General features: G+C 39.3%; 1 protein-coding gene across 7 annotated transcripts in view; it reads right to left on the bottom strand.

Moving 5' to 3' along the window:
- Window positions 1-2,300: 2,300 nt before the first annotated feature.
- Window positions 2,301-25,441, bottom strand: part of CAPRIN2 (caprin family member 2) — a 59,840-nt gene continuing 36,699 nt past the window's right edge. For 4 of the 7 annotated variants that reach the window (XM_050917991.1, XM_050918006.1, XM_050917996.1 and 1 more), the window contains 11 exons: window positions 20,013-20,144; window positions 19,686-19,773; window positions 18,741-18,796; window positions 17,564-17,674; window positions 16,696-16,809; window positions 15,555-15,698; window positions 12,166-12,349; window positions 9,116-9,295; window positions 8,011-8,111; window positions 5,280-5,346; window positions 2,301-3,214 (listed from right to left, as the gene is read on the bottom strand). In XM_050917991.1, coding sequence (XP_050773948.1) covers window positions 2,646-3,214; window positions 5,280-5,346; window positions 8,011-8,111; window positions 9,116-9,295; window positions 12,166-12,349; window positions 15,555-15,698; window positions 16,696-16,809; window positions 17,564-17,674; window positions 18,741-18,796; window positions 19,686-19,773; window positions 20,013-20,144 — 1,746 coding nt within the window. In that variant the 3' untranslated portion in view covers window positions 2,301-2,645. The remainder of the gene's footprint in view (window positions 3,215-5,279; window positions 5,347-8,010; window positions 8,112-9,115; window positions 9,296-12,165; window positions 12,350-15,554; window positions 15,699-16,695; window positions 16,810-17,563; window positions 17,675-18,740; window positions 18,797-19,685; window positions 19,774-20,012; window positions 20,145-25,441) is intronic. The other 3 variants (XM_050918000.1, XM_050918010.1, XM_050918018.1) reach the window with 2 other exon arrangements.

The following is a 25,441-nucleotide window of genomic DNA, read 5'->3' as shown; positions in this document are numbered from 1 at the left end:
AATTTTTGAAGAGCCATAGAAAAGTGGGGAGAAAGCAGAGGATTAAGACAAAGTCTTCAAAAAAAAGTGATCTTTGCAGTTATCACTTGTCAATTAACCTGAGTACAATTGAATGGAGAAAAATCTATGTTCTTAAGGGATAAACAGAACCATGGATACTCAGCATCTTTACAGAAATCTTGCCAGACAACTTGGTTTAGCTCAGTGGTCCCCAACCTTTTTCATCTGGTGGGCACCAGACGAAGGACCGTGGCCACAGTCGAGCATCCGCCAAAATGCCACTGAAATTTGGCAGCATTTTGGCAGATGCTTGACCACCGGTCAGGACACGGGCACATTTAGATGTCCCCACGGGCGCCGCCCTGGTTTAGCTTAATAAAGTGAAGGTTAAGGGGTGGCTTTCAGTTTAAGTTCCTACACAGGAAAATTTGATAGTGGGCTCTTCTAGCCTTTGGGTTTTGTCTGCTAGATTTAAGATTAAATTAGACAAGTTCAGGTGGGAAAAAAGGCGTAAATTTTCAGCAGTGATGGTAATTAGCCATTGGAACAATTTACCGCCACTGAACATTTTTAAAGTCAAGACTATATTTCTAAAGAGACCCACTCTAGTTTGAACAGCCATTGTTTCAGGGACGTTCTATGGCATGTGTTCTACTGATTAGATTACATAATCAGTATGGTCCTTCCTGGCCATGGAATTGATAGTTTGGACAGAATGACATGATTAGCAGATGAAGGTAGTGTAGTTTGAGTACATCTGCTCTCTATAAGTAGGGTAATCAAAACTGCCTAAAATGGCAGGTGTTTCCTTCAGATCTGATGTATTCTGTGTTATAGTTGCTTACTGAACTTCTGTTTTACTGTTGCAGAGCCAATAAAGAATTGGCAACTGAGCTGCTTTTCTTGCTCTATCAGTTGTACAACTTACCCCAATACACACACATCAAGCTGAATATTCTATTCTAAATACCTCAGTTGGGTCAGGGATACTAACTGCAACTAGAAATAAACAGACCATGAAGCTTCAGTTAAAACAGATCATTGCACATGACCCTTCTCCGGATAAATACCATATTAAGTAATTGAGACATGAAACCACAGAATGACGACAACATTTTACATTGTACTTGAAGCACTGCATTTCAGTGTCTTAAAGTTGTACTTAAATATTCCAGTTAACTTGACCTGAGCAGCCAACAGGGATGGAACACTGGTTGAAGAACTTTGCTATATGGTAATTACACTGAAGAACTGTAATGAATTGCTAGGGACTCGATTCGCTTAAGCTAACTAAAGAGTTCATGAGATCTGCATATTAAACAATATTGTGAAACTTTAGATGGGAGAGAGAAATATTCTAACACACTTTAGAGTTCAGATAGACAATAGCTCATCTCAATCGATTAGACTCTTCCAGTTGGTATGCATACTTCCACCTTTTCATGTTCTCTATGTATAAATATCTGCCTGTGTTCCATTCTATGCATCTGAAGTGAGCTGTCGCCCACGAAAGCTTATGCTGAAATAAATTTGTTAGTCTCTAAAGTGCCACAAGTACTCCTGTTCTTTTTGCAGATAGAAAGTGCAAACTGAAAACACTCAAGTCCATTTAGCAAGATTCCAAAGCAATTTTACCAAACAGACTTGGGACAGTCAACAGCTTAGGAGATTACATCACGTTTGGGCTTTCTTCAAGTCTGATTTTGGGTTACATACACCACAGTGAAGTTTTACACCCTCTATACTGCACGTAACACTGGTTTCAATTCTGGAATTCAATACAAGGAATATCAGAATGAAAGGATTATACAGAACAAATGATTAGGGGTCTAGAGGAACTGTTTCAAGTTTAAGACTATGAAGCATATTAACTGGCTATGTGAGGACTGAAGGGAGGCTGAAGGGAACATCCCTGGAAAAATGTAGAGGGATATAACTAGATTACCTGGGACATCTAAAATAAGGTAAAAAGAAAAATGAAACATTTAGATTGAATCAGGAGCAATTTCTTAATTGAAAGAGCTAGAAGTTAATACCAGCAACAGCAGTGTGCAAGCCATTACTTTGATTCATTTAGCACTGGAAAGGACAGAGCTCTGGAGAACATACAGCATTGGCAGGGGGGAGAAAGAATGAGCCAGTGGTCTCCATCTAAAAAAATTCAAGCACAGTTTCCTAAAATTCAAGGTGAAGACTAATTTTCGTTACTAAAAATACAATATACTACACACCACAAGCTAGTGGACCAAGTTTTTAGGTACAGTTGTATAATAAACACACTATAAAAATAAATACTAAAATGCATATTAATTTGTTTTATTGAGGCACAACAAGGCATTGTGAATAGCCCATACTTGAGGCAATTATATCAGTAGTGTAGTAAGCTGGACATCAATACAGTTAAAGGATAAGTGCAAACAATATACATTCACAGCTTAACTAGCAAGGCTACATCACAATTGATAAAGTGCCATATTAGTGCTGATTCAGTAACCCAATCCAGGATTTCACCTTGCATAACAGGACCACCATCTCCCAGATAATGGAACTATATTTCTATGAAATCGGTATTAAGTGCAAAGCTAGTTCCCCACCACCTCCACCAATTTGTTTGGAGAAGCTTTTTTGTAAACATTACACTCATTTCAGTCTTGATACAGGAGGTACCCTGAAAAGGTAGAATATTTCCAGCTACTTCCATAGATAGCGCCCCGATGCAGACGTAACCAGATCTGGTCCCCTTGGAAAAGCTGTAGGACAGCATGATTGCTGGCTGTTTCATGGTCTGGAGCCCCATCATTAGCATATGCAGACACTAGGACTTCTTCATTCTTCATAAGGTTTACATATAGTGGAACATTCACAGCCAGCTTCAGCATGTGGAAGATGAAGACATAGGTGCCATTCACTGGACAATTAAACCTACCAAGCTGAATATCAAAAGTTTCTCCAAGGTTATTCAGCAGAAGGTCAAATGCAATGGGTTGATCTAGAGTTCCAGGGGCCAAGTTAGATGTTCTTGCAGCAGAAAAGGCAACTCTCATCTGCTGCGGGAGGGGATAAACGTGCACTGGTAGTATGGTGGCAGCTTGGCTTGTCACTGGCATGTCAACAGGGGTGATGCTGCGGGAGTCTCCCTGCCCAGAGTCCCCACTATTAAAGGTTTCATTGTCTCTTTCTGGACTGCTCACCTGAGAAGAATCACTCCATCCTGCTGTTAAAGATCATTAGCAATGGTAAATGATTCTTAAAATTGGACAGAAGGATAATTTTCAAAGTGCAGGTTTAAGATTAAGACTCGAAAGTTTATGGGTATTTTTACATGCATGTTTACTGTATATATAAACATTGCAATTATTACAATAATAGTCAAAGGAGCCTTGTGAGAACAAACAACTTTATTCATTGTCAAAACTATCTTGCTAAACAAAAGACTGTTCATGGCTCACTATTTTCTCCACACCCTAAAGGATATGGTAGCAGCTACAAATACAGCTTTAGCAGAAATAATGCCATGTGGTTTAATCCCAAAGGGGTGTACACCAACTGTTGAAGATTCTCAGAGTATGGGATGTTTATTTTTTACTGATTAGCTCAAGGTTTTATGGTGACCAATTGGAGGATTAAGTTTCAGAAGCAACCCTTCTTGTAAGTTTTCAGGAGATAGAAAAGCTAAATTAGTTTGATAATCTGAAGTCAGTCCTACTGTGTCCTGATGGCTGACTAGACAAATAAGGAATGCAGTACCACTGTCATGGATATAAGAAGTGTCTTAATCTGAAACAAACCATTTTCAAGCAACTTTATGCACCTCACCAAAAAAGGTAAACTACATTAGCTGTTCATTCAAGTAACAGTTTTAAGATGCAGTGCACTGATAGAACATGACATGCATGTAATACTAGGTCCAGTTTGTAAACATAAGTCACCTCAATGTTCAAGGCAAGTTCTGTTTTTCCTACAATGATAACTTAAAATGTTAGTTTGTTTAGTATAGGAAAAACCAAAGTTCTCAACTTCATTAGTAACACTAACTGAAGTAGTATCTGTCTCAGTCCTCTGTTACACAATTGTTTTAGAATCTCTGCTTCTCTCCTTTAGTCATCTGTTTCCTCAATTCCCTTCTTCTGAAGTACTCTCTACAATGAGTTCTACCTGATGAGCAATTTTCTTCTTGTCTATTTTCTCACCTGTAACCTAAAACAAGAACTATAAGGATTTCATGATCAGATCTTAGTACTAAAGTTGCTGATCTCTTAAAACTAGCTTTCCTAAAACTTAATTGCTTACTTTTAAAACCAAAATTTTGTGTTTAAAGATTTTGGTCTGCAGTCTACTCCCTCACTTATTCCATGCCCAGCAATAAAAAGCAGGGATCTTCCCCCTTCACTCACAGCAAGCTCATTTCCTCCCCGCCCCAATGTTTTAGTCTGCAATTTTTCAGATACAGAATATCCTATTAGTACTCAAAGATTTCAGGATCAGTAAGGTTGAGTCTCAAAATCTATTTGTTTAGTGTTTATATTCCAACCTGGAGAGAAGTTATGCTGCATCTCAAATATGAGCTTCACATTGAAAGCTCTCTCATACACATGTAACCTTGCCCAAGTTTTTGGGATCCATATTTGCTAGACAGCTTACCTACAGACAGGTGCTAAGATATTATATAGAGATATAAATAAAATCTCTCTATAGATATAGATAAATCTCCCCATAATGCTTAGAGAGACATAGGTAAGATTAGATATAGATATACACACAGGGCTTTGGAGCAGAGACCGGAGCTGGGCCACGGAGCAGCTCCAAAGCAGTGGCGCTGCAGGTTTTTGCCTGGAGCTGGAGCGGAGCCAGAGCACAGCTCCAAAGCCCTAAACACACACACAGCTGGCCCACCAAGACTTGAGTGAAACAGCTAATCCTATCAGCTACAGGATGCTAAACTGGCACCCTGTGAATATTTCTAATCTTAAAGAAAATTTTCTACTTCTATTCACACTGCAGATACGGAGATATGGGAGACCATTAGATCTGTCAGAATTAAACTGTTTAGTTGCAAAGTCTTTAGTACTTGCAATGATTTATTAGCAGGGAGGACTGCTAGACTGGAGATCCCAGACAAAGTTTAATGCTTACTTTGAACAGGATTTTTACTCTGGAACAGCAGAAGTTTGATCTAAGTTATATTTGTGACCCCTATGCCTTTTTTAGGATTACTGTTCAGAATATAATTACATTTTAATATTTTATGCACATGGTTAGGGATATCATGTTAGCCTTACCTCTTGAGTTTGATCGAGGACCACTGGTTACTCCTCCTCGTTTATAGCATTGCTGGTAATTAACATCCTAGAAGGAACAAAAGTATTAGTTAGTACTCTTAACTATCTTAAGAATGAGACCACCAACTAGAAAGTTAGCATTCTGTAGCACAGGCAATTAACTCTAAGTACGTTTCATTTGCTTAGAAAGTTAATCAGTACATGCTTGGGGATTATTTTTGACGTACAAAATATACAGGATCATAAATTGCTTTCCATATGTCCAGAGGTTAAGTCAATATTAACAGATCAACTTCCTATTTGCAAAACTCCAGCCATTCAGTCTACCCTCTTAGGTACTGCAGTGTTCTTGAAACTTAATACAAGCTCTGTTGAACCAGTGAAGAGGAACAGATTTCACAGCAGAGCATCCTCCTGTCTACTACTATGCACCTTCAGCTCCTTAAACTTCAGAGAACCACTCTGTCATAACTAGTCCCAGATTTGGACCTTAGTGTCCAAAATATGGGGGTTAGCATGAAAACCTCCAAGCTTAGTTACCAGCTTGGACCTGGTACTGCTGCCACCACCCAAAAAATTAGAGTGTTTTGGGGCACTCTGGTCCCCCCAAATACCTTCCCTGGGGACCCCAAGACCCAAATCCCTTGAGTCTCACAACAAAGGGAAATAAACCTTTTCCCTTCCCCCCTCCAGGTGTTCCTGGAGAGATACACAGAAGCAAACTCCGTGAATCTAAACAGAGGGAGTCCACCCTCTCTATTTCCAGTCCTGGAAAACAGAAGTACTTCCTTCTTCACCCAGAGGGAATGCAAAGTCAGGCTAGTAAATCTAACACACAGATTTCCCCCTGACTTCTTCCTCCCACCAATTCCCTGGTGCTGCAGACTCAATTCCCTGGAATTCCCCACTAAAGAAAAACTCCAACAGGTCTTAAAAAGAAAGCTTTATATAAAAAAGAAAAATACATAAAAATGGTCTCGCTGTATTAAGGTGACAAATACAGGGTCATTTGCTTAAAAGAATATTGAACAAACAGCCTTATTCAAAAAGAATACAATTCAAAGCACTCCAGCAACTATAGACATATAAATACAAAACAACAAACCAACTTTGTACTCACAACTTGGAAACAGAAGATTAGAAAGCAGGAAATAGAAAAATCCTTCTCATAGCTGAGAGAGATTCAGGCAGAAGACCAAGAACAAAAGACACACAAAAAACCCTCCACCCAGAGTTGAAAAAATCCTGTTTCCTGATTGGTCCTCTGGTCAGGTGCTTCAGATACTTCTTTCCAGGTGAAAGAGACATAAACCCTTAGCTATTTGTTTATGACACACCCTTGGCATGTTAGCCTGTGCATCCCAGACATCAGGAGTTGGGACTATGTCCAATATAACCAGAACCCAAACCATGTGGGGATTTAAAGTCAATACAGATTTCCATTTGCAATTCAGTGCAAGTCAGACACTAGTGACATTTGAACACAGTTCCATATGAGTAGCACTATTTAAGATGACTTGTCAATGGTAACCCCTGGTACAGCACATTACAATCAATCCATCTCAAGATAAGGCATAAAAAATTTGGCAGTCTGTTACCAAGAGGAACCTCGATAGCTATGTGCAAAATCAAGACCATATTGGCTACTGGTGCTCACAGGAACCCAGAAGCAGAGAAGACAATGCTAGGGGTAAACACTGGGAGCAGCTGCATGTTTTAAATCCACCAGCCCTACGCACTTTGAACTTCAGCCAACTTGCTTTCCCATTCTAGAGTAGGAAAGCAAGTTGGCATTGGGAAAAATACCATTCCATTCAAACTGGAATTAAGATGACATGAAGGGTCTTACAATCCAAACTGTATTGTTTTCCTGTGCCCCATATAGAGCATAGAATGAGAATAGAAACCTGTGGTAGATGAGCATAATAGTTGTCTGTCTAATGTAGCCTTCTGAAAAATGGAAATAAGCAATTTTGTTTTTCCCTGAAGGATGTGCAGGCAAATTGCCTAATATATTTGTTAGTTTTCTGATGCCAACAGCATCTAACCTGCTAGGAGAGAACTCAGATCAGTCACTTTATACCAGGGGTAGGCAACCTATGGCACGAGTTCCGAAGGCAGCACACAAGCTGATTTTCAGCAGCACTCACACTGCCTGGGTCCTGGCCACCATTCCGGGGGGCTCTGCATTTTAATTTAGTTTTAAATGAAGCTTCTTAAACATTTTAAAAAAAACTTATTTACTTTACATACAAGAATAGTTTAGTTATATATTATGGACTTACAGAAAGAGACCTTATAAAAATGTTAAAATGTATTACCGGCACACGAAACCTTAAATTAGAGTGAATAAATGAAGACTTGGCACACCACTTCTGAAAGGTTGCTGAAACTTGCTCTATATTATCCTCAGTCTAAAAATCAAACAAGGGGTTCTGAAAGAATTCCTCCAGTTCAACATCCTGTTTGCACTTTGTCAGGATGGCAAGTCTCAGGTCTAAACCTAGTTGTCAGCCAAGGTTAGTAGGTAGAGATCAGATTATTGTACAAAAGCACTTAGCAGAACAGTATCTGAAACAATAGTAAATTTAAAAATAGCATTGTGTATTGTACCAAAAAAATCTGTATTATGAAATTTGAACTCACTTTCTAGTTTGTAGCCAAACCTCGTTAACTTCCTGCAAAATGTAGGGACACATGAAAGCTACAGAAAGAAAAAGTAAATCCTTACCCTTTGAGAATATGGAATTCCAGGATAATCTCTACCAGCGAACTGCAGCTGACTGTAGTTGCCATTAGGTATTGACGGGGATCCTCTATAAGCATCAAAACCTGCTCAAAATATAAAATTAAAATGCCAGAGTCAGTTTATGTTACTAACATTCAAATAAGAATTTTCCTTGAGGGACTGTCGCATCAATTTTTTAAAAACAGTTTACAAAATGTGTGCATGCACAATTTATTCCATATTTCAGAGCAGCTGTGTCGAGTTCAAACACATGGCATAATCACTGATGTCAAAATTACAACTCATAACAGCATTTTATTAGAACTCATTTATTTCGAACATGGTCAATCTAGTCTGCAAGAGTCTCAATTACATTAATAATGTAATGTTGGACTTGCATAAGATGCAGGATTTTAAAGCAATGCCCTTCAGACATGGTAGATTTAAGCCCAGATGCTGTACTTCGCCAAAAAGAAGAACTACTGTAATCATAAGCTGGTGACAAGTTTACGCCTTTTAGGTACTGCTACAACACAAGGCTAGTTGTAGTTATAAAGTAAACTACTCTCATATGAGCGTAGAAAGCTACTAGTACCAGCAAAACCAAAGCAGTACCAGCAACTAACAAGGTTCCTTCATAGAAAATGAGGATTTAGACCCTCAAATTGATAAAGTGTAACCCATTTATACTTTGTTTAATCTGTCAAAGTCCATGTAATCACAAACTGTAGGACCATACTCCATAGCAAAATTGTCAAATATGTGACCTATAGGCCAGAACTGGACCCCAAGCACCTCTCCTTCCAGCTCCCCCTATCCCTCTCTTCAAAGTACTCCAGTGATCTTGTTTACTACTAGTCCAGAGGAAAGTTGAGGCGTGAGCTCATGCCTGCTGAAGCACAGCAGTTGAGCCCCTCTTACCCCTCCGGGGTCTTTAATACTCCTCTGCCAATTACTATAAAACACTAATGTTTCATATACGGTATGTTACTTTCCTAATTTCAATGCTATTAGCTTTTAGGATTAATGCGCAGAAGTATCTTATATCCCCTAGTACGGCTATAATTGATCACTTCACAGGGAGGTGGTGAAGCAAGTGGAAGTATACCTTTGTATCCACCAGGGGAACGATATGAATTGGTCAGTGATCTCCCACCTCTGGCAGATCCTCTAACAGATCCACGACTATTGAGATAAGGCTGAGTGGGTCTGGTGAAAACAGTCTGTGCTGGATAAAAGGCAAGGCTACCATTGCTTACAGGAACAGCTCCATCAGGTTGGTAATTAACTGTTTAAGAAAGGGGAAAAAACAAAAGAAATTAGACAGTGAATTACTATACCTCTTAAGTTATTTCAGCATTGAAATCAATGTTGGATGAAAGCTCTAAATCCAGTGTGTTTTACTGCATTTATTTCCTGCATTATAAGAAATGTTTCTCCCATTAGTCCCACACAAAAAGTTTTTTGAACCATACCTTTCACCATTGAACAGAACTGATGCACAAGGCATAAAATTGTTACAGACAAGTACCGCTATTCAAGCCCCTTACTTCCCAGAAGTTGAACCCATTCTGGACAGATTCAAGCGAGATCTGTTGACAGTGTCTTGCTACACATTTCTCCTGTGACAAGCCATGAAAAATTGAGTCTATATATAGACATTTAAGAGTTTATTCATTGTTTTAAGCTAGCACTGTCCTCCTGTTAAGTCATAGGATAACTAAAATAGTAAACTTGGCATACAGAATCTGGCAGCCACAGTACATCATCAATATTTTTGGCGATAAATTAAAGCTAGTTGGCTGATGCTCAGTCCAGGTCAGAATGAGGTGATGCTGCTAAGATTAGCAGACAACCAGATATGATGAGCCCAATCTCCTCTAATCAAGGTTGTGTTCCCAGCAGGTGTTACTAATCTTTGCAGCTAGGGAATCCAACCACCCCAGCCAACATTGCAGTGCCCAGCAATGCCCATCATTGTGCCTGGCCACAAGATTGACTTAAGATCCAGCCCTTGCTACAGTGGTCCATGTCTGTCACCTCAACACTGCATTATTTGAAGGTGCTCTGCGTAAGGCTACCCTATGGATCAATCTGGAAACTTAAGCTGGTGAAGCAAGTGGTGGCTAACCTGTTAAATAGTGTCTCGGTTGCAGCACATGACACCAATGTCTCATGATCTGCACTACTTTCCTACTGGTTTCTGGCTTGACGTTTTGGTAGTTTGACTTGTCATGCCCTAAATAGCTGGGGACATTGCTATGTGAGACTACTTTGTCTCATGTTATCCTGCCACTTACAACCACCAAGAGCACTTGATTCCCTTAGATTTATGGGGAGCTAGTGATAGAATGTTCTCAACTCCAGAATGAAGTTTTCTTGGATCTGTGCAGGCTACGGTGGATGTGGGCTTCTAAAGGAAATCAGATTTATGGGGGAGGGAGTTTTATGTTCTTTAATCTTACTTTTTGTGATATATAGCAGGAGTGTCTTCAGAGATGCCCTTTTTGTTTTTTGTATAAAAACCAAGACGTGTCAAGATTTCTACTTGTCAAAAGAGGAAAGACTGACAGTTTGTGCAATCCATGTTTCAGACGGGTTTAAGAACAAAGCTCTGTCCTTCACTGCACATAGTATCTCAGAGGTCAAAGGCAATTGCAAATACTTATCTGAGTGCAGAGAGTTTGAATGACTTATTTATAAAACTGACAAGTCAGCAGTATCAATTTCATATGCAACAGACTCCTGATTTGCCTTTGAACTTTGCTTCTGTTTACATTTGAAACTTAAAAATCTTCCAGCTCAGATTTGCCTCAGTCTGGACTGGGACTTGCAAGAACATCCTACCATGGCTTAAGAACCTCCCTCTTAATCATTCCTTAAAGACAATACAGAGAATCTTGGTATTTCTCTATCAGACACAAAACCTTATTTATGGGGGGAGCTTTTCAGTAACAAACAGTTTTTACATTGTGTATCAAGTATTTTGTTTATCCATGAAAATGGTGGCAAAGGTAGAAACATTTAAGTTAAGAGTTCTTAGAAGGCTTTCCTGTTTACCTCCAATATCATTAGGACATACATTCAGTATTTGGTCCTCAGTGCAAGATAGTTCTCCCCTCACTTGCTGCCACTACCTCTCTTCCCAGGACCTTTCCAGCTAATACAAGTTATGTAGAAGAGTTCCCAAAACAAGCATGCTACAAAAGTAAAAAAATTTCCCCCCAAAACAAGAAAATTGAAAATACAAGTTTAATCCTGAAGACAGAGGCCTCTATCTTAGAGATAAAAGCAAATTCTGAGGATAGATGGAAATCATGTAACACTAATTTGCTACCTTTAATAATACCAATGTACCATCTGTACAGTACTTATTCCTGCACAAAAGTAGTTCAAGACATTTCAAAGTTAGAAAAATACTGCAACAGACAACTTATAAAAAGGTTACTGTCTAATACTTAGGAGGGGAGGGATAGCTCAGTGGTTTGTCTAATACTAGAGATTCCAGACAGACTAGTCCTAAGTGAAACAGTTCACCACTATCACACAAAATTAAATCTTTGCAAATAAATACCATTCCTTGGTGACTAAATCTGCTTATTGGGAATTACGCACAATCATACCAAGATCAAATTACATCTGCAACCAGTGCATGCATATGCACTGTTTAGAACATCCCTTTTCACCAGGTTAGTAATTTAAAATTCAGGTTTCAAAATAGTACACTTCAGCAAAAACACTCAGTAAACAGGTCACCTTGAATTACAATTCTACTCCAAGTAGTGACTGTCAAAATGATCATTTGCTCTCATTTGATTTGGGCAAATTTACTTTGTTTACAAGTAACTAGTTTCAGACTGCTATCCCTGCAAACTCCAGTTAGGACTGAAAGTCAAGCTGGGTACTCTTCACACACACAGTGAGAGCAATCTGGACTGGTTATTAACAGCAGCAATACCTATGTAACTACACTTCCAACTGCACAGACTTAACTGAATAAACTGAACTCCATTTTATCTGTATTGCACCTGCAGGGGATTACTGGATTAAAAGCAGAAGTTCAAGAGCAGATTAACGGATTGAAGTGTCAGTTTCATAGTCACGTCAGTCTAGAGCGTCACTTAAAAGATACAGCCATGTACAAAGAATTTTCCTCACCTGTTGGCAAAGTTTCTTGTGAAAGAGAGTTTTGCTCTGCAACATGAGTGGACTGCAACTGGCATTGAGGAGGAGTTTGTGTACTTGCTGTAGAAAAACTCTGGTTATATCCTGCAGAGTATGAGGAGTCATCTTTTATTTCCTGCTCTTTACGTGGAGGCAGGGGTGCATTCACCTTAAATACCTGGAAGAAGTATGTTTTATTTAATCAAAAGCTTAACTGTTGATTAATACTTCACTATTTATACAACAAACAGTAGCACCTAAAGACTCAGTTCAGGGCCTAATTGTGCTACACCCTCTACATGTCTCATAGCAGGTTAGAGTTCATGGCCTGAAGAATATCTAGTCTATTAAGACTAAATGTGGGAGTTAACCCTAGTTTAGATACAGGGACTGGAGGCACAGTGACTAGCCCTCCACCACCAGGTCACAGTCTGTCAGAGCCTTGACTTCAGCTCATATCTCCAAGCCCTAGTCCAGTGCCCTACCCAAGCCCCTGACCCCTCACCTTTTTCCAAACACCAGACAATTAACTTTTAAAGTTTTACTCTAATGTTGAGTTATTGCTGGCAATAGCCTGCTTTTACCAAAAACTCACTGAAACCTAAACCCCAGTCCAGAGATGTAATACAATCTCAGTGAACAGTCGTCTCGCTACTGGGATTCCCATCACCAGCTAGGTTAGAGAATTTTCAGTTGGGAAACAAGTTCTTGGCAGCTAACCACATGCACACGGCTTTTCTGCTTTCGTTTTTACTACACATACTAACCAAGCAGGGGCAGTTCTGAGGCTGTCCTTTTCTGAAGGATAGCTGCCACAACACAAGCTGTTTGATGCTTAGTGTCAGTCCTAAAAATGCTTTTGGGAGTGTTTTAAGAATGATGCATGGACAAGTTCAGAATCTTAAACGGAAGATTTGTTTGGCCTTTAGCAATACTAGTAGTGGAACCATTACTAGTGTCTTGTAAAGTGGCTGGGCACTACAACCACCTTTGTTCCCTTCAGTGAGAGACAAGAAATTCAAAGTTGTACCCAACCAGGCAAGCACTTCAGCTCCTACCTTTAACTGCAAATCACATACTAAGGTAGCCATCTATCCTATGGTACAGTGACAGATATACTATGAAATGTGGGGAGACTGCCTGCTTGCCTTTAACAATTCATGCTATCTGTGTGAGAAAGCAAACCACTCTGCCACCTATATGAAGTTCTGTCACTATATTGAGATTATGCAATTTGAACTTCTTTGGGGCTGGGACAGACTATTAGAAATAATTAACTATCATTTGCAAATAAGGTATAATAATAATCCAGGAGAAAAGAGCAAGGCTATTTTTTATTTTATAGATTACTTCTATTTCCACAAGTTGTTGGGATGGCAGAGATTCCCAGCCACCAGAAACCAACCACAAGCTCATGAGGATAAGGCAATGTGAAATCTAAGGCCATCTCATGGATGAGTCATTATCTTGGGCACCAGAATTCAGGCTGCACAAAGTGTTTAGAGCCACTGAGAGAAGCATGAGAACCTTAAAGTCCTGAGGCTGATAATAGTAATGGGCAAGGGGATGCTACCTGAAGGAAGACTGGTCTTATTTCCTTCTTGGGGTTGGAATGCACAGTTCCAAAAAAAAAAAAAAAAAAATGCAGAGTCACCCTGGAGTCCTTTAGGGAATGGAGGACCTCATTCATTTTAGAATTAAAAAGATCATTTACCCTCAAAGAAAAGATTCTCAATTGTAGTTTGGACCTCCCTGGAAATTGAGAGAAAAGAAGCTAGGAGGATCTTCATTGCCTTTCCAGAATCTGAGCTGGTACTAGCTGACCTGACTGGGTTGAGCTATACTGCCTCTTTCAGCAGGGGGATCTAATCCTGGAAGTGGCAGAAAATGTAGGGTTGAATGAATATGACTGTACACGCCAGAGCATCCAGGGCTAATAGAAATATATGTATTAGGATAGGGCACATAAGGGGTAGTAGAAGAGTTTTTTTTCCTGTTAGCCCAAGGTAGTTTCCTGCTGACTGAGTCCTCTCCTGAATGTCTAGTCAATTTCCACTCTGCTACCCAAAGGGAGGAGGGAGCAGGAAGCATGTGGTAGGAGATTATTCCCTATCGTATCTCAATGGGGGATGAAGAGACGGAATTATATCTAGCTACATCCTGCCTTTTGATATTTGAGGTGGCTTGCATAGAGTGCTCCAGCAGCAACAATTTTAGGCAAGCTTCTCCAGCACTGACTGTTTAGAGAAGGCACGATACATGGAAAAAGTCACTCAGGGAATACATTCATCTTCTAGGCAAAATAGGCACCTTATTAAGCAGTATCAACTTCAGACAGGGGGCAAATTTTGATTCAAGGATTTTGTCTGACAGAGCCTCTGTAGGGTAGGGAGCATCTAGACTAAAAGTATGACAGTCTCCTGCCAACTGGCAAAAAAAAAAAACATACCACCACCAGCATGATGCAGAATGACAAAATGGTAGGAGTTCTATACCACTGCCATAGCTGGCAAGAAGGAATTGAGGAATGGTTGGGTTTGTTCCACCCTTTATGCCCTTGGATGGAGTGTCACAAGGACATAACTTCAGCTAACACTGCTGGCCAAGAGAACATGTTCTCTCAGGAACATGGAGGAATCCACGTGATCATTTGAAGAAGCATGCCTTTCAAACAGGTGTCTCCAGTTTTCCTTCCCCTCATATGATTTAGTTGCATGTCTTTCCCAGCAACACACAGACTAAACTTGGTCATCTGAAAACAGGGCCAAATCTTTAATCTTTAGGCATGGTTAGACCTAGCTCAGTGAACTATAAAACCACTACCATGTGGGCTGGTCAAAAATTTAAGGTTTTAACTTTAGCAGAGAACATGCCAGCCCCATGATTTGAAAGCAATGCCTTATTTTGCTATGCAGCAACCCCCACTCATACTTTCAGAAGTTAATTGGCTCAGACACGCGTCTAGCATGTCTCAACTGTAAAAAGGTTTACAAACAAGGGGTCCTGACTAACAGAAATTAAGATTTCATTAACAGTAGATTAGAAAATAAGCATATTAGCAATTCAACCTGCAACTGCTGGCCTATTATAAATAAAGTTTGACCATTAACAATGTGTAGTGCTTGATTTTGACCTACACAATGGCTGCAGAAGAGTTTCTCAGCTCATAGAAATATCCTACTAATGAAGCACAGAAGGAAAGGCAGGAGCAACCAAAATTTATGATTAGACTTTGACATTGAGAGGTCCTCAGTTATAGTATGTGCTATCAAGTTTTGCACTGAAACCTGGACAGTGCATTTAATAGTTTTAATGCTGAAGTAATTAAAGCATTCATGTCATGAGTGCTTTTCTGTTTATCCGCTACAAGAGGATATACTTACAGTCTGCATAGCCTGAAAGGGAGCTGCATTTATGGTAACAGAACTGCTGCTCGCTGGAGGAGATTGAAAGGTTTGCCCCTGTGACATAGAGGTGCTTGAAGTAGGCAGTGGTGACTGTGGCTCTCTTGGCAGGGGAATAGTTGCCTGAGGAAGGAACAAAAATACATGGTGAGGTCACTTGATAGTTATCAGGCAATAACACAAGTAGTTAGTCTAGGCATTAGAACAAACTGTAGGAAGTCAGCAGTTTCTGCAGGTTGACATTTGGACATAGCAAAACAGAATAGCTTCTGCTTACAATTTCAAATCTTGCTGTACATCCTCAGCAATCAGTACTTCTACTGCAGTCTATTGATTAAGTGTAAGAATGTCCATGGAGTACTAAACATACCAACCATCATAACTTCCTACAAAAGGAACTACAACATGGACATAAACAGCTTTTTCCACAACTGAAAGATATTTTGAAGTACACCTCTACCTCGATATAACACTGTCCTTGGGAGCCAAAATATCTTACCACATTATAGGTGAAACTGTTATATTGAACTTGCTTTGATCCACCAGAGTGTGCAGCCCCACCCCCCCCGGAGCACTGCTTTACCATGTTATAACCAAATTGGTGTTATATCTGGTGGTGTTATATTGAGGTAGAAGGTAGTTCCTTGATCCCAGAGAAAGTAGTATGGTGACCTCTTTCTTACCAGAAAGGTTCAATGTTTAATTACCAAAGTGATCAGCACTGTAATGCTGAAACAGTTTGCTTGGTCAACGCAGTACCAAGTCAATGCCTATGTGCAAGTACATTAAATGCTGTTTAAGCCTCCACACTTGTCCCTTCCAATGCTAAAATAAAGTGTGCTGCAATCAGTGCAAAATGCTTTGGCAGCATATCAGAGCACTGCAGATGAGAAAAACTGATTTAACATTCACCCTAAGCAGAGGGTGAACAAAAAGGAAGGCTTCCAGCTTTCTGAGATGCACTATTGAGATCAAGTATTTAGCATACTAAGTAAAACGGAAAACCTAATTTAGATCTGAAGCATCTAGTCACTTAGATTTACATTGTTAAATTTGACTGAATTGTTCAAGTTAAGTTTATGAGCAGAGATTTAACCATATGTGAAAAGCAGTTACTCACCTGGGCAATTTCAATCTTTTTGGATATTACTGGCTCAGATATGCAGGGGCTCGTCTGATAAGGTGGCGGAGATGAAGTATAATTCTCAGTCTCTTGAGAAAGTGGTTCTGATGTCTGAAAGGACAAAAGCCTTAACCAGATGTAACTTAATTACCAGTAGAATGTTGCAGAAATAGGGAAATTTATAATTTGAAAAAAGTTTTATAGTAATAGAAGATAGTGTGTTGATGCATTCACTTTGGATCTACTGTGTTTACTTTGATCTACATCTCTTACAAAACTACGTGTAGCATGGCCTTCTCAGTTTGCTTTAGCCAGTTATCCAGAAAAATTGATAATTTCCCCTCAAAAAGCAAGACTGTCCTATTCTATCATTTCCTCATAGGTTACTTTTTAATCAAAATATTTGTATCACACTGAACAGAGTTACAGGCTTGAAGACAGTATTTTCAAGTCACTACAAAGGACATAATTCTTGTAAGCGGTAAAAAAATTGACATACACCCCACCTCCCAATTTTCTTTTATGCTGTTAGTACTTTACAACCCAAACACATTTGCACAATACTATGTAGGTATTTGCTAGTGCTATTCTAAACTCCCTTAAAACAGAAGTTGGTGTAATGGCTTAGAAATTTTGCTTTTCTGTGTGGGAGACTTGTTTGGTTCCTGGAATCAAGACAATACACAGGGAGAGAAAACAAACAGTCTTGTTACTCAACAGCAGTACCTCTAAACAGTTGAATGAGTGCATGTCTTTAAAGAAGGCCCCACCAAATAGTTTCTGCAAGAACGTAATTATCACATGGAACACAATGAAGACCAACGAAACTCCAGAGGGAAGTGTCAATGCTGTCTTGAAATCTTACCTGTGGTGTCTGTGGTGTCATAAGATCATCTGTTTCGGAACCAGAAAGAGCGTGATCAGCAGATGCTAAGGAAGTATTTGAGCCATGCAGGGTCATGGGAGAAGCAGCAGCCTGGCAGGAAGAGAAAGTACTTCAGATAAAGTTAATTGGAATAACAGCGCTCAAACCTAGTAGTTCTGAAAAGCCTTCTGGCACAGGTTAGTTAAAGTGCATGGTTTAGTTTATAAATTCGCGGTTTCATGCCAATGTTTGGAATTTCGCTAACAGTTATGTCTGCCTATAGGCTATTATATACTGTTCCTGACATTTAGATATTGCTCTAAAGACGACATTTGCCATCCAGTATTTTTGAAAATTCATCCTAATTTTTCTTCAAGTTGCTCTTATATTTGCTTTTAATATATTAGCTGAGCCACTTGAACAGTTTTATTTAAAACTCAAGTGCTGGTGGTCTGAAATGAAAATTTCTTCCTTATACCATTATTGGAGGATGATGCTTGATTACTCTTCAGATAATATTGCAATAGGCACACTGACAAATCAAGGTCAACTGCATCTCCTGGTAGGTAATGCAAACAATTCTCTTGATTTTTGCATATTACCTAGATTAGTGCAGATCCTACATGTGCCTATTCAGAACATGGGACATACCGCATCCAGTCCATCAAATGCCCCAACTGTGTGGGCAAAACCAGACAAATATCTACACTCAAATGAACTCACTCAGAAAAATGACAAGACAAGTCAAGACACCCTATCGCATGTGAGCCAAAACTTTTCAAAGTGATCCCTCCATATCTGACCTATCTATCAGTCCTCATCCTCAAAGCAAACCTACACAACACCATCTTCAGAAGATGAGCCTGGGAACTTGAATTCATAACTGCCAGACACTAAAAGTCAATGCTTTTTTGACATATAGCCTGGGGTATACGAGCTGTATACTTGGTGGGAGTTAGCTTTGAAGAGATTATAAAAACCACAGCTTGATTTTAAAGTTATATACTGTTTTAATTTGATAGACCAAATTTTATTTAGTCTGTCTCGTGACAGCAATATTTTGGAATAATTTTCCAATACAATTCCTGAGTTATTTCTGAAAGCACAATACATAAAATCTTATTAAAAAATCACAATTGTCTAATTCTACAGAGCAGTACCCTTATTTTAAGTTTACCTGCGGTGGCTGTTGAAGAAAGTCATTTTGACTTGGCAGTTTCAGTTCTTTAGAAGCTTTGTAAAAATAAGAGTAAGGGTTTAGTCAAGCAACATATTTGCCTTAAATTTAGCTACAGCGTCTCAGCATAATTCGAAGACCTGATTTTTTTTTTTAAATCTTGAATTTGGGCAGCTACATTGCCCTTACTATACATCACAAAGTAAGCACACCAGAAAGCTGAGTAAATTAAAACCTAAATTAAGTCACTCACATTTAGGACGTGTAGTTTCATCTTGAAGTTAAAAAAGTCAAAGCAATCTCCAACAACAGAAAGACTTACGTATGGAACAGCTATTTCAGTAAGATTACTTGAATGATTCAAGACAAATTTACTCAAAGTTTCAGAGGTAAAAGAACGAACATTTAGAGTCTTTCATTCTCCAAAACCCATTACGACTGACTTCGTTTTGTAATACACAATTTCTTCATACGTTTTAAAAAACAGTCCTGTTACCATTCAAACCTTAATAGTACCAGCATAACAAGAGACAGTTCAGTATTAACTGCTGCACCAGAGGCAATGTGTAAGAATTCCATAGGTTGTTAGAGTTCTATTATAAAACATTCTGTGTCATAGATAGATACACAAGTACAACCTGAAGGACTGAATCCTAGGTGACAGGTTACAGTACTGAGCTATAAGAACTTGACCATGTATAAGTGTCAGGTTGCAAGATAACTGTTCCACAACCCTGCAGCTTACAGCAACACTTAAATATGCATTAAATTATTCTGCTGGCCATTTAATGAAATGTTAGCCATTAGAGTTAGACATTGCGAAGGAGATGGTCAGATTCTAGACAGAATTTTTTCTCCATTATGGCTATTGGTGATGCACAGTGCAAGTAAAACATTGCTCCATTCAATTTCAAGAACTTGGATTCTATTTAAGAGTTTACGTACCTACAGGGCTACCTGCTGGAGTTACTGAAGGTGGCTGGGATGAACAAATAGCACTTGGTGAAGCTTTATCAACATCCAGAATGGACTCCTTAGAAAGATTACCAAGTTCATGAAATAGGAAAAAATTAGGATTGTTCAGATCAAAAAAGATCACAGAATTTAAATAAATATTCTATATTCTGCTAAAAACTTTCATTAATTTAGTCAATAGCAGCTAGCTCCACTCCAGTAACAAAGCAAGTTACTACAAATTTGCCACAATATTACCACTGGCACAATGGGGACCCAAGCCCGTAGGTGTTATTGCAGGATAAACTAGAGACATACCTGCATGAAGTTGTAAGTCCCTTGTATCTGAGTCATCAAATCCTGCAGTTTTTCCCTCCTTAGTATAGGATCCTTTGGAAGAGTAGAAGTAGAGCAAAATTCTGCAGCTGACTGATGTCCAGGTTTAGGCACCTAATATGTAATGAAAGATGATATAAATGGATGCAGGAGGAACACCTGCAGTAAGTAGTCTGACAAGGGTCTTCACAAGAAGAGATGTTTAAGAACCAAGTACCACAGAATAGGAAGTGCTAAACTGGTTATTGGCATCTCCTGAAGAAAACTTGATGTACAACTTCACACTTTGTTCACTTCAGAAACCAGTTTACTGATGTCACTGGATTGAGTTCATTGCATTATTCACTATGGTTTTTCCACGTATGCAAAACTTTGAGACAAAAATCAGGTAAATTTATTCAGCCAAACAAGTAACACTCAGCATTTAGGAGTGCCTAGCTAAACACTTCCTCTTTAGCTGTTTTAAACCTAAACTTGGATAGGAATTGAGTTTTTAAACTAAGCTGCACAATTCTTAAAGAAAGATTTTTGAAGTATACCTCCTCCCCTAGACAATTAGAGTCATGAGTGATAGAATACTGAGTACGTGTCCTTTTTTGGAAGTGGCATTGCCAGATGTTTTAAAGAAGCAGCAGCTAATAGGTAGAGCTACAAACAAGATTGCTCAGCACTAGCATCTCAAACTTGCCACATTTGAAGCTTCAGACTAAAGGGCATTTCCTGCAAAACTGTTGCATTAGCACAAGTTCAGAATTGGGCATGAAATACATGTATACCCCAGTCCTCAAAAAAAAAAAAAGGGGGTTTTGAATGCAGCTTTTTGTGGATCATTTCAGACTTTAGTCTTTTAGCTTTGTCACATACTCAAACCAATCCACAGAACCCATTCTGGCTTGTTCCAAGATCTGTAGAGTGAGTGGTTGTTTCCCCCCACAATGGGGATCATTTCCAAGAAAGGGGTAGGGGAAATTTTCAGTTGAAAAAACAAACAGATTGGTTACACAGCAGAACCGCTGTTACTTTTAGAACTAAACAATGCACTGTAAGAAACAATCCAGTATTAGCACTGAGTGACTAGATGTAGCAGATCTTTTGAAAGACAAGTCTGATGGGAAAGATGCCACAGGAAGGAAGTAGGCCTGATTCCAATGACATTAGATGGAACAGATTAAAGTATTAGATCAGACAAATGGAAGACTACTGAAGAGTCTACAGGCATGCAAGAGTCACTAGTAATGATCCTCATAAGTCTGGCTAAACATCCAAAGCTTTGTAGTCTTATTTGCATGCTACTCAGTACCTTCTGTCAGCATTCCCCAGTTACATGTTTCATACTCCATGCCATGTCTAGGTTACAGTGTGCTCTTGCAGAGTTCTGCATGTTTATTTACTGCCCAGGTAAACTCAAAAGTGGAAGAGTTAGAAAAAGGAGAGAGAGTGTCATTTAAATGAGAAACAGTGAAAATGAACAATTCTACATTCCTACATGGAGATTCCAAAGGCACACTGCTCTCTAGTTTGTGTAGCTAGACAGCTGCACCATCAAGGATGAAGAAAAGCAGACACGTTACTTCAGTTTTATGAACGTACAATGCCAATTAAACATAGGATACCCTTATGTGAAGATGATCAATTTTCGTCCAAGTTATGCAGGAACAATGAATTTTAGTTTCCTACTCTTCAATCATGTAAGTGCGAGCACTACATAAGTCACAGTAATGCCATGGCTACACAATTAGTAGGGAGGTATTCTGACTCACGAACAATATGGGGACGTCTAACTCAGCAGCTATATGTACATGTTGGCTTCTCAGTATCCATTAGTCAAGCACAGGACTGGGGCCTGGAGTTATTCCTGTGCAGAGCTCAAGGCCATTGTTAGTTAACCTTCTCACACCCTGGAGAATTTTATGGCTGTTTACTACATTCATCCCCACACACATGCACACTATTACATCCATCTACCTTTGGTCACCTACAGCTCTACTCAATCCTTCCCTCTTACCCATACATGTATAGATTTCTCCATCACTCCTGACAAGCATTTTCAAAAAGGACAACTCTCCTTATTCAAGTTGTACTGACTTTTGGCTAAAAAGGGCTTTTCATGCTTTCATATATCAGATGTGAAAAAATCTTCTCACAATTATACAAAAGGCATAACTGCAGCATACAAGAGAAACCGAAAGTAATTCTGAAGTCCTCCATTTAAAGTTACTTTTTCTTCTCAATACACAGCTCCTGAAGGTAGTTAATTAGTGGTGGGTATAGAATTAGCATGAGCTAGTGCCTCTATACATGTAATAACCTCAACTTTATTCACATTGTTGAAAAGATCTGAAATTATGTCGCTCTTTACAGACTCAACAAAAGCTTTTAAAAAACAGTTTTGTTTTGGTGTGTTTAAGTGAATATATGTCAGTCCTACAAATTAGTGTGCACACACATACCAAAGAGATTCCATTGTATCTCTTTTCAGATATTAGTTGCAATTTTATTTACAGTAACTTCAGTGTTGAGTGTTACTGGAACTTGACTTCCAGCATTACACTAAGTTTAAGTGGAAAAAAAAGAGTAAGCTGAGACTTTGGCCTACTTTTCAGAAGTGCTGGTCATCCGAAAGTCCTGTTGAAATAATCTGTGGCTGCAAGTGCTCAGCACTTCTGAATATCAGGACACTAGCCTATAGTAACAAGTTTTTGCCTACTGACAGGGCAAGCTATTATGATGTTCGAATACAAAAAAAGATATTGCATAAGCCAGGGGTAGGCAACCTATGGCACAGGTGCCAAAGGCGGCATGCGAGCTGATTTTCAGCAACACTCACACTGCCCGGGTCCTGGCCACCGGTCCGGGGGGCTCTGCATTTTAATTTAATTTTAAATGAAGCTTCTTAAACATTTTTAAAAAACAACTTATTTACTTTACATTCAAGAATAGTTTAGTTATATATTAGACTTATTGAAAGAGACCTTCTAAAAACGCTAAAATGTATTACTGGCACACAAAACCTTAAATTAGAGTGAATATATGAAGACTCGGCAACCTTTCAGAAGTGATGTGCCAACCCTGGCATAAGCTTTTGCTGCAGACAAAGCTGTGACCAAATGACATTTTTTTAAAGCAACCTGGCACTCCGTATTGCCTTTCTCCATTCTCAAACACCAAAAAGTAGAAACTAGGTCCAATTACAAAGGATGAATATAAACCACCACAAGTATGCAGGGGCAAAATTAAAAAGGCCAAGGCACAAAATGAGATTAAACTAGCTAGAGACAAAAGGGTAACAAGAAAAACTCTACAAATACATTCAAAGCAAGAGGAAGACCAAGGACAGGAAGGCCCATTACTCAGTAGGGTTAGAGGGAGGAGAGAGAGAGAGAGAAAGAAACAGAAAATGTGGAAGTGGCAGAGATGCTAGATGAATTTGTTTTCACCAAAAAGTTTAGTAGCAATTGGACATCTAAATTCATGAATGCTAGTGGTAGGATCAGAGCCTAAAATAGGGAAACAAGTTAAAAATTACTTAAGCAAATTAGATGTCTTCAAGTCACAAGGGCCTGATGAAATACATCCTAGAATACTCAAGGAGCTGACTGAGGAGATATCGGAGCTCTTAGTAATTATCTTCAAAAAGTCAGGATTGATTCCAGAGGACTGGAAAAAGGGCAAATATACTGCCCATCTATAAAAAGGGAAATAAAGACAACCTGGGGAATTACAGACTAGTCAGCTAGACTTCACTAGCTAGAAAAATAATGGAGCAAATGAAGCAATTAATTTGCAGACACTTAGGTGATAAGGAACAGGATGGGTTTTCCCCCCCAAGAGCACATTGTGTCAAACCGACCTAATAGCTTTCTTTGATAGGGTAACAAGCCTTGTGGACAAGGAGGGGAAAGCGATACATGTGGTATATGTAGACTTTAGTACGGCTTTTGATACTGTCTTGCATGACCTTCTCATAAACCAACTTGGGAAATACAACCTAGATGGAGCTACTATAAGGTGGAAAACCATTCCCAGAAAGTAGTTCAGTGGTTCACATAAACATGGATGGGCATATCAAGTGGGGTCTGACAGGAATCAGTCCTGGGTCCAGTTGTGTTCAATATCCTCAATGAATTACATAATGACAGAGCAGTGGATCTCAAACTTTGTGGACCACTTGAAAATTACTGAGGATCTCAGCGGAACACAATGATCTTTCCAAATGTTTGTACCATTAATTAACTATTGTAAAGTGCTTTGGATAAAAGTGCTATATAAAAACCTTACTTTTGTTCTACAAATGAAATCACAACTTATTTTAATATGAGTAATCTTACCTTTCTAATGCAATGATGTGCCCTCTCCCCCACTGCAGCAGCCCCCAAGATGGGGCTGAGGGGGGGGGTCTCTCCCTCTCTCCTGCCTCAACAGCCTCACTATATGGAACTGAAAGTTAGGTGGGCAGCTCTTCATTCTCTTGTGTGCAGCTGCCCAGGTGTGCACCTTAGAGGGAACCATCTGCAGACCACCTGAATGGAGCTCACAGACCACAGTTTGAGTACCTCTGGCATAGAGAGTACTCTTATAAAGTTTGCAGATAATACCAATCTTGGAGGGGTCAGAAGTGCTTTGGAGGATAGAATTAAAATTCAAAATGCCCTGGAGAAACAGGAGAAATGCTCTGAAGTAAACAGGATGAAATTTAACATGGAGAAATGCAGAGTACTCCATTTAGGAAGGAACAATCAGTTGCACACATACAAAACGGGAAATGACTACCTAGGAAAGAGTATTACACAAAGGGATCTGAGGGATCAGTGGATCACAAGCTAGATGCACCAGTGTAACACTGTTGCCAAAATTAAAAAATAGCAAATGTCATTCTGGGCTGCATTAGCAGGAGTGTTGTAAGGAAGCCATGAGTAGTAATTCTTCTGCTCTATTCCATACTGATTAGGCCTCAACTGGAGACTCTGTACAACTCTGGGCATCACATTTCAAGAAAGATGTGGATAAACTGGAGAAAGTCCAGAGAGAAGCAACAAATTATGAAAGGTCTAGAAAACATGACATGAGGGAAGACTGAAAAAATTGGGTTTGTTTAGTCTGGAGAAAATGGAGGAGTGACAGAACATTAAGTACGTAAAAGGTTCTTACAAGGAGGAAGGAGAAAAAACAACGTTCTCCTTAAACTTTGAGAATAGGACAGGAAACAATGGGCTTAAATTGCAGCAAGGGCAATTTAGGTGGGACATTAGGAAAAGCTTCCTGTCAGGGTGGTTAAGCATTGGAATAAATTGCCTTGGAAGCTTGTGGGGTCTCAGTCATTGGAGATTTTTAAGAGCAAGTTAAACAAAAACCTGTCAGGGATTGTCTAGATAATACTTAGTCCTGCCATGAGCGCAGAGGACTGGATTAAA

This window comes from Gopherus flavomarginatus, chromosome 1, assembly GCF_025201925.1.
Source record: "Gopherus flavomarginatus isolate rGopFla2 chromosome 1, rGopFla2.mat.asm, whole genome shotgun sequence".
Taxonomy (NCBI): domain Eukaryota; kingdom Metazoa; phylum Chordata; order Testudines; family Testudinidae; genus Gopherus; species Gopherus flavomarginatus.
The sequence above is the reverse complement of the archived record's forward strand: the minus strand, read 5'-3'. Positions and strand labels throughout refer to the sequence as shown.